The sequence below is a fragment of the Antrostomus carolinensis genome, unplaced genomic scaffold, assembly GCF_000700745.2.
Source record: "Antrostomus carolinensis isolate BGI_N321 unplaced genomic scaffold, ASM70074v2 scaffold34925, whole genome shotgun sequence".
In the NCBI taxonomy this organism is placed as follows: domain Eukaryota; kingdom Metazoa; phylum Chordata; class Aves; order Caprimulgiformes; family Caprimulgidae; genus Antrostomus; species Antrostomus carolinensis.
Genome location: NW_010316393.1, coordinates 20,053 through 29,391, shown reverse-complemented (window position 1 = coordinate 29,391; position 9,339 = coordinate 20,053). Strand labels below are relative to the sequence as shown.

At 40.2% G+C, this 9,339-nt stretch overlaps 1 protein-coding gene across 1 annotated transcript; it reads left to right on the top strand.

The window, feature by feature from the left end:
* Positions 1 to 3,501: 3,501 nt before the first annotated feature.
* SPX (spexin hormone) lies at positions 3,502 to 9,143 on the top strand. The gene is made up of 6 exons (XM_029085035.1): positions 3,502 to 3,507; positions 4,404 to 4,484; positions 4,602 to 4,659; positions 6,000 to 6,062; positions 6,708 to 6,794; positions 9,085 to 9,143. The coding sequence occupies exons 1-6, from the start codon at positions 3,502 to 3,504 to the stop codon at positions 9,141 to 9,143; spliced, it is 354 nt and encodes a 117-aa protein (XP_028940868.1).
* The last annotated feature ends 196 nt before the right edge of the window (positions 9,144 to 9,339 follow it).

Sequence of the window (9,339 nt, the reverse complement as noted above, 5' to 3'; positions counted from 1 at the left end):
GAAAGATTTGGGAAAGTACAAGGTTGTGATGCAAGTCAGTGACGTATGCTTGACCCCATTAGGTAAAACTCCACCACATGAGAACTTTTTCACCCACCTCAGCACTGAACTTCAATCCCAGAAATTGGCTTTTTATCATTTACAGTGTCAGGATAAGCATCCTCTGCCCTTTAGATAATCTGTAAGAATAAGAATAGGTTATGTTATTTCTAATAAGGGGTCCTGCTGCTACAGCAAGCTTCACTCTACTTCCTTCATTTAGGGTATTGATTACATGCCAAAGCCACTTCCTCATTTATGTGAATCAGCTGAGAAATGGCAAGATTGACAATGAGCGTTTCGTGTACAGCTCACCATCCTGAAGTTTTTTAGTGTGTTATGATCCATAACCCAATTACAGGCTACTTCATTTTTCAAGAGTACAAGCTTACATATGCCTATACATATCCACATGGTTTTTTGTAAATGCAAACACTCTCAGGACGTGCATTTCCTTCCCAAAGTACTGCCTCCTGTTGCTGTTTGCAAATAAATCATGTCCCATACGCCATCTCATAAGTGGCTAGATTTCTGGGAAGAGTGAGATGATCACCTTCTCATAGGATCATGACAAGGAAGAGCTATGAAGGGAAGAGTCTTTTAAATTTTAATCACTAAAGTAAGATTGGCAAACCTGGAGTTCTTTTTTCCTCATGCAGACTTCTTACAGATTTCCAGGGAGGTGGTTTTGAAATATATATATTTTTTTGAAACACCAAAGCAACTTAGAATCGCTGGTGATAGTGAAAATAAATGGATTTAGCCACAAAGGCACAGGGAATTTAAGGGAAAAATAAAAACCTTTTGGAAAAAAAAAAAAAAAAAAAAGGAAATTCAGTTTGGGATTGGGTTCATTTCACTTGATGTTGTCTGTGTAAAATGCTGTCTGAAACCAATGAACAGACACAGACATCTCCAGAGCGGAATTCAGTCCCTCTCTCTTAATGCTCTATACTCTGTGGCCAGAGAGTGCTCTTTGAAGTTCAGTTTCCTTCCACTCTGTAGGAGTGATTCAGTTCCTAGTCAAGATCAATTAGTGACATTTTAGGTGCCCTGGGTATCCTGCCTGCCCTTCAGCTGCTTCTCCACAAGTCTTGGGTCCCTTGTAGGCCTGTATCACAGCTGGCAATCCCATGTGCGTGTCTCAGGTGCCCTGGATGGTGTTTGGGTGAGGTAGCCTGTCTCTTGCTACTAAACACTTCACTTTTAGACACCTTAGTGCCATCGAGACATCTGATGGTACATCATTAAAACCATTTAATTTAAGAGAATGCTGTCAAGGCCCTGAATTTGCTCTTGAGCTGATTGTCACCTGATCCCGCAATAAAGCAGTTCAGGTTTTGACCCATCCAGTTCAGCTCCCTGCTGCCCCTAGGCAGCCTCAAACAAGCCCCAGTCTTCAAGGAGGCTAGTGGGACTCTGGCAGTAAGTCAGGTTTGAAAAAGATAGAGTGAGATTCCAGCAATACCAACTAAGCAGCTCAGACTTTGGAAGGTGGTCAGAAGATAAGCTGAAGTTGTCTTTCTGCAGTATGGTAACAACACAAATCTTTCTCCATGCCTCCCATTCCCTTCCCCTTCTCCCCAGTGCGAAAAGAAGGGGCTAAGATGGATATCACAGTTTATTTTGTGTTAACTTGTCTCATTCCAGTGGCAGGAGAACCAGGGCTTATTTTCAGTGCCTTCTGGTTTTTCAACCACACAGAGAACCATAATGAAGAGAATATACTTTACATTGACCAGTACCAAAGGTAGGAAGTTAATTTTCACAGGCTCAGTTGTACATTTGATTCTGGCCCTGTGGACTGTGCTGAAAGAGAAGTTCTGAAGTTATTCCAGAAAGGAATAGGTGAGTAGCTTTATCTTTTCCAAGTCTCTGCTTGTTAAATGTCTCCTGGATGCAATGCATAGCCCCCTTCTAAGGCTAAGGGTTAAACATCATCAAGATATGTCTCTGATCTGTCAGAGCAAGAGGAAGACAGCAAGGAAAAGGTAAACTTCACATTGAAGTAGATGCAAGTAGAATCCCTTCTGCTGGCTAGGGTGCATCATGGCATGGCCTTTTTAAAAGGATAGAAGTATAATAGCAGCTCCCAGCTATCACAAGAGCTGCATGAGGGCAAAACCTGAACTTCCCTCTCATTTCTTGTATCTACACCAGAGTAAGTCACAGCTAATACCAGCTCTGTATACTCGATGAACAATTCTGTCCGGCATGAGCAGAGAACAGAGCAATATTCCCCCAAAAGCAGGAGAGCAATTACACCTTCACTATCAGTGTGAGTGTGCTTCAGAGCAGTCTCCACAGACATATCATGTCAGGGAAAAGCTCGTAACAAGCCTTAGCAGTGCCTATCTGCACACTCCTCACTCAGACTCCACACACATGGGCACGCGTTTGTCACATACATGGGCTGACCTGTATTTTTGTTACACCACAAGCTGGTCCTGTTTGTGAGGCTGCTGTAGTAAACCTTCTATTGGCCAGTCTTCTAAACAGCAAATTTCTATCTCCCTGTTTGCTTTGCTTCCCCTTCTTCTTCCCTCTCCTATTTCACAAAGGAAAAAATAAAGGAGGAGAGATGAAAACCTTATCTGTGGAACCAACAAGGCTAGGCATCAACCATGAGCAGCTCTTTGCCTGAGGACCAAACCTACTATCCGTGACTGTGATGAGTCCAACCATCACTTAGAAGTAGCTTGTGGAAATGGCTACTCTGATTCCCGCTTCCTGCCTTTTTTCTGTTTACTGTTCCACTGCTTGACCTATTCAAGCCCACGATCTGTGCTCTTACTCCAACCAATCAATGAGACAGAAAAGTGTTTCTGACTATTGGGGGTTGGGTGTTTTGCTGATGTTTTTTAATTCAGCTTTCTTATTTCTACTTGAGTGTAAGAAAACTAGATGCAGGAGATGATCGGAGAATCCAACAAGAAACTGCATCCTCTAAATATATGCTAGGAATAATCTCAAGCTAGTGACACTGGATAAGTCACCTTTTTCTTGATGTTGGCATGTTATGACTGCAGAGTAATTTACTGACTTTTCCAGCTCCCACAATCTGATACAAGTTAGATTATCCTAGGTAAACACTCACCATCCATATTAATACCTGCTTCTGGCTGTGGTGATCAATCAAGAAGGTGACGTATTGCAAATGCACAGGGCTGATGCTGATGTATTCAGAAGGTATTCACCTGGCTAATGGGGTGCCAGTGTATTCTTCTTTCAATCATTTCTCTGACTTCCTGCAAGACTACAGGTTTCCCTCAGGAGTTATCAGACCTTCTACTTCTCCATCTACAGGTCTGACAAGAGATCCTGTTAGACTCCTCCGCCCTGCCACAGAAGGGGAGGGTACCTTCACTCTGAAGATTTAAAAAGGGACCCCCAAACCTGCAGGAGATCTTGTGACACATTATCCCAAGAAAAGAAGACTGAAGATCTGCCACTGAACTAAGTATGAAGGTGAGTGAGACTCTTTCGGTGTGTGGGAAACATTTAGTTTGCAATTTATGCTTTTTCATGAGAGAATAATATTTAAGAACTGCAGGGGGGCTTAATAATTTTAACTTAAAAATAACCTGAGAGGAATATACACATAGTTATATTCAGAGTGATTGAAACAACTGCATTAAAAAAGCAGTGATAGCACAATGTGCTCTCAAAACCAGCATGAAATAAACCACTGTGAATCATAATGTTGCCCATCACTGTTATCAATGCATGAATAACAACACGGTCTGTGCGAACAAGCAGAGACGCAACTTATTGCAGAGGATTCATGCTCAATGCTTCCATTTGCATGTGCTGCATCAGCGAACAAACTCCAAGAATCAAAGCCTTTCTTGTGACCTGTGTGTAATCATGGTGGATGCAAATAAGATGCTAAGTTTTAAAACCTTCTTTTCCTGAGGAAGTACTAATCCGCTCTCCTGGTTGGTTGGTTTGCTTGGAATTACAAGTCCCCTACACTTGCTTGTTGTCTATCATTCAAGGTTTGGTAAAATCAAGATATATATCATCTTTCTCCCTTAGTTTGTACATTATTCTCATTCATGGGAGATCTAACGTCCTTGTAAATGGGAACACAAGAGGTGCTTGCCTCGATGGCAGTTCTCACCGGTATGGAACCTTTCTAATGAATATAAATAAAGAGAATAAAGTCTGTTTGATTTAACATTCATCCTCCCATCAGATCACTGTGTATTGAAGCTGAAACAGCCACTGAGCAAGAGGAGGTTTGGAAGCAAGACAGGGAGAAAGGAGGGACTGGAAATACCCTCACATTTAGATTTCAATTTGAGAGGATCTACAGATGTGAAAGGCTTTTCCTGTACCTTGTGGTTCCTTTTTGTTCACAGGGACTGCGCAAACCATCAGCATCTGCAATGGCACTGTTCTTGGCAGCGTCCTTCATATCTTTCTCCTGGAGTGTCCCTCAGGTAAATAGCTCGCTCAGGCTGAATGTTGTCTCACAGGTTGGTGCTGTTTAAGTATCTGTACTAGTTAGTAATGGCATGCAACGCTGAGATGTCTCTTTTCTCTTTTTTGGCATAAAGGCTCATTTCCAAAGGAGGAACTGGACTCCTCAGGCTATGCTCTATTTGAAGGGTGCACGTAAGTCTCAAGCTCTTTCTCTTTTGAGCTCCACACAAGCAGTAAATGCCTGAGTCTGATGTGGATGTAGAAGTTCTGAGGCCTGCAGGGAAGTGCTAATTGTTATTTCTTCTTGTCTCTGAAACAGTGGCATTGCCACAAAGCAAGTGTTAGAAGAAGAAAAGCAAAACAAAGTACTGAAAATGTATAAAGTTTGAAGTTTGATTGTAAAACCTATTGGAAAAGGAGTTGCCTTATCTGAAATATTCTTAAAGGGGGTTTAAAACACAGGATATAGTTATCATTCCTTATTCTCACTCAGGCTTGATTAAAACATCTCAAATCTTACAGATTCATATTACAAGCATCTTGCATTAGAGTTGGTATAAAGATCTCTGGCAACCTCTTCTAAGGAGAACTTGTACATCAGTGTAATCAATATTGTGGTGTTAAGGTTGTGCAAATGACCTTTTGAGTTTCTGCATTGTCAGTCCAGAGTTAAAGAAGCATTAAATATAAAGATAAAATTTAGAGCCAAAGAGAGATTTTTGTCCTTTGGTGCAAACCCAGGAAATCTAACAGAACTATTGTTTTTTAAAAAAATATATATTCTGAATTATTGTTTCAAAATTAAAAGCTATCGGGTAGGGTAGGTATTAAGAAAGCAGGAAAAATAGCTTTCTTGAAATAAAAAGAAAAAAAAATTGAAGATCACAATTCTCAGAGAAATGCAAAAGGGAGAAAATAAAAATAATAACAACACAAAATAAATATAGGCTGCAAACAACTGTAAGTGTAACTGTAAGAAGTTCTAGTGACATTCATGAAATTATTTCTATTCATAAAAGCAAATAATTTTCCCCTTCTTTTTTTTGTTTAAATCTTCTAACTGAATGATGTACTGGGTTACTTCTATACTGACCTGTGTATCATTCTTATTGATGCACAGGAAATAATTTTATTTTTTTAGAATTTTTTTTTTCACTTTTAAAATAGAAATATCCATTTAGAAGGTAACACTTTATAGTTCAGCAAAGAGACTGAAGGCTTTTAACTGTACAGCAGTAGAGGAAGGAGTGAGGAAAAGACAGTAAATTCCGCCCTAGGTACAGTTCCTACAGCAGTTTAATACAAGAATGAAAAGTGCTGAAACACCAGTTCTGTGGAATAAAGTATGTATTGAGTGTTCCAGTTCAGGATAGGCCATTGCCGATTTGGAAAGAGTCTGGGATGGACTTATGCCTCCCATTTCATCTTTATGTTTGTAGAAGTCTTTTGACAAGACTACTTTAGGAATTGTGAAGCAGGAATTACAACAGATTTGGGAGGTTGTTTTCACCCTTTTCCCACTGCTTTTGTAGAGGGACGTCGATTCATCTCAGATGAGAGCCGGCGAAAGGACCTGTATGACAGAATGCAGCTCGGTAAGTACATGTGCACAGGGGTATCCTCAGATTATGTGAGAAATCTGTGGAAACTGGAGGCAATTTGCTTTCCTGGATTTATATTCTAGAAAGGAATTAAAGTCCCTTTTGTTAGTTCCTTCATTCCAAAAAGCATGTGATAAAGACTGACTGACTTTCCTCTCCTGTGTACCTGTGTGACTTCATTTATGTAAGTGACGTTCCAGACAGATCTGGCCGTTAAGTGGGATTATCATCAGTACCGCTGACTTTCTTTTTCCACTGGAAAAAATCAAATCCAGTTATTAATTGTGCTGAACTGACAAATGACAAAAGTAGACAATATTAATCCATGCTAGACAATGTTTCTGGAGGAAACAGAATGTTGTAGCAAAGTAAGGAACATAGGAAAAAAGAAAATGTTTTGTTTTGTTTTACCCTCCCAGAGACTTTAAAACAGCCTCCTTTTTAAAAAGATTGATAGTCTCTTCTGTGTTAGATATCTATCAGGCTGGTTTTGAGCAGAGAATGTTATAGAGCAAAGGAAACAACAGTATTTTTTTTTCTCTTTGGGTCTCTAGTTATACAGATAAAAAAGCAAAGAACAAAATAAATAAATGCCAGTAACCACTAACAAACCACGCATCTCTGATTTTATAATTCTAGAAACACGCAGCCAAAGCACAAATCCTTTCTCTCTCTCTGAAGCTGCAGCACTGCTCCTTAGTACCTTATGGAAAGCACAAGAGGAAGGTAAATGCATATTTAAATGCATATTTTGTTTTACCCTGACTTTTTAAAAAAGGGTTTATCAGTATTTCATTTACTAACAATTTAGTGAATTTATCTAGAAGGCCTGGTTTGAAATGAGGTATTATTCCACAGAGTGCATTGTATTAGAGTGTACATTTACACAGACTAGAACATGAATCAGACACATGATAGTAGGCAAACTTTTGTACATTCTGCTTTTAATTTGCTTTTCTGATTTTTATTGGTTTAGATTCAAGGGAATGGCTATTTTGAATTGAATTTTCCAAAACAAAACTCTACTGGGGCTCCTTTTTCTGCAGAATATTGTCTGCTTGTGAAATTTTCATTCCTCCATTGGCTCTTATGTCCTGGTGGAAAGGCTTAAAAGAATCCTAAAAAGTCCCAGCAGAGGAACTGTGGGATTCACATCTGGCTCCTGAGAGCTCTGTTGCTGGCACAGTTGACAAGGGATCCCAATGACTGTTAGAGGCAGAGCCCTGAAATACCCTGAAAAATCCTGTAATTCATTCATGTGTTCCCAGCCTCCCAGAGATATGGTCTAACCCTCCCATTTCTCTGTCCTCACCACCTGCTTCCTCACCACCTGCTTCCGCTTCTCACTTCAGAACCTCAGAACCCACATCTCCCTTCCACAACGTCCCCCAGCAAAACCCAGCTACTGAGTCAGGCTTCAATAATTTGTTTCCTCATGTCCTTCATGCATATTGCACCCCCTTATATGAGGACCCCTACACTATGTTCCCCAGCTCCCTCATCCCACTGTAGTTCACTTTCCCTCCCTAGACCAGTTTTCCTGTAAAGTCATTATCCAGAACCCCTCATCATCTGATGCATACATACAGCTCACCAGGCTGAGACGCTAAACCTGTGCTAACCAAGTCCTCTGTCTTTCCACCTTTCACCTCTCCAGGTACACAGACTATTTTTTGGTAATGGAGCTGGGGACAGGGGGATTGTAAAAGGAGGATAAACCCTACGGTGCTGTGGAAAGTCCATGCTGTGCTCTGACCCCTGGGTGCTGGGGAGGCTGTTGTAGCATATAGAAGCCCAGGAGTTTGTCTAAGTTACACTCCTCCCTTCTTTGGTTCAGGACAGGGAGGAACAGAAAGTGGCTAGAAGCTACCTTTGTTTCTTATTGTTCTGGTTGTCAATTCCTTACTCAGAATCTTAATTTCTGTTATCATGAAAGATAAAGCATTTGAATTAGGAAATGTGAAGTAAAACCCTAGTAAAATATGAGGTAGTTTTGTACCTTTCACATAGATGAGTGGTAAGACAGGCCTGTTACTGCCTAATAGCCTTTGCCATCATAAACAGTGTGTAATGACCGCCTTGCCATCGCTACAATAGCACGTCTCCTTAGTTATCTAAAGCGTTCAGCTTTCCTGAAATGAAAAAAAGGGTGTGAGAAACACCTGACAGAATTTACCTTGTCTATGTGTAGATATGCTGGAACCATTCCTGTCTTCTCCACTTCCTAAAATCTCACACTGTACGTCATGTAGCACTGGGGCTCTGTGCTCATCTCTTTCTTCCCTGCCCTGGCAGAACTTTGCTAACCAAAAAAATTCAGTGGCATTTTGATTGAGAGAAAAGCAGAATTAAAAATGAGCATAGTGCTTTAGGACAAAATATATGAGAAGTTCAAAAGACAAATCAGTGCAAGTGTCATTTGTGTGCTAACTAAAAGAGAAAATAATCTGAAGTTCTTGATTTATAAATTAAATTCATAAATTCCTATTTTCCTGCCTGCCGTTGCTACTCCAGAGGAGACACTGGACAGCAACAGCCCTCTGAGAAAAAAGGTGATGTGTTTGAGAGAGCTAAGCAGAACTGACACCTTGTTTGAAAAATACTACATGGAATAACACTGCCGTCATTGTGTTCAGGAATAATAACACAGTCAAACCGAGGCAAGCGCTGCACTCTCAGAAAATCACTGTCAGGTGATTTTAGAATCCTCTTGACTGAAAGAAACATGCAAATAAAGAACAAATACATTATTTCCTTCTGCATGAAAAATTTGTGCCTTGTACTAAGGTATCTCTCTGCACATGGTTTGTATCTTTGCTCTTCAGCAAACAGAAAAAATCCTACATTTAAAATGAGAGAAGTTATGATTATTTCTATCAATGCCTGCATCTCTTAGCTAAGCAGTCACGTTACACCAGGCCTGCGCCTGAGGCACATCTTATCTGGTGAAAACTTTGGCTGATTGAACTTTCCTTTACCTACAGCTTGTTTTTCCCCATTGTGTCTTGTCTTACAGTTGAAGAAGAAAACAATGATCGCCCCGGCTACTTGACAGACAGTCTATCAAACTGGTGAAATATTTCAAATTTCTTTAACCTTTGTATTGCATATACCCTGAAATCAGGATTTGTGGAAACAGAGTATTTCATCCATCTTCACTTAAGTTCCCAAAGGGTGACGTACATACTCATAGCAACATTTTGAATGCCAACTGATTAAAAGTTACTGGTTTGGATAAGGAAATTATTTGCAAAGTTCCTGCCTTGTTTAG

Bases quoted from the DNA above. Each gene is read 5' to 3' on its own strand.
- SPX (XM_029085035.1), top strand. The intron at 4,485-4,601 runs GTAAATAGCTCG...TTTGGCATAAAG, and splicing joins TCTCCTGGAGTGTCCCTCAG to GCTCATTTCCAAAGGAGGAA. The intron at 6,063-6,707 runs GTAAGTACATGT...TTATAATTCTAG, and splicing joins GTATGACAGAATGCAGCTCG to AAACACGCAGCCAAAGCACA.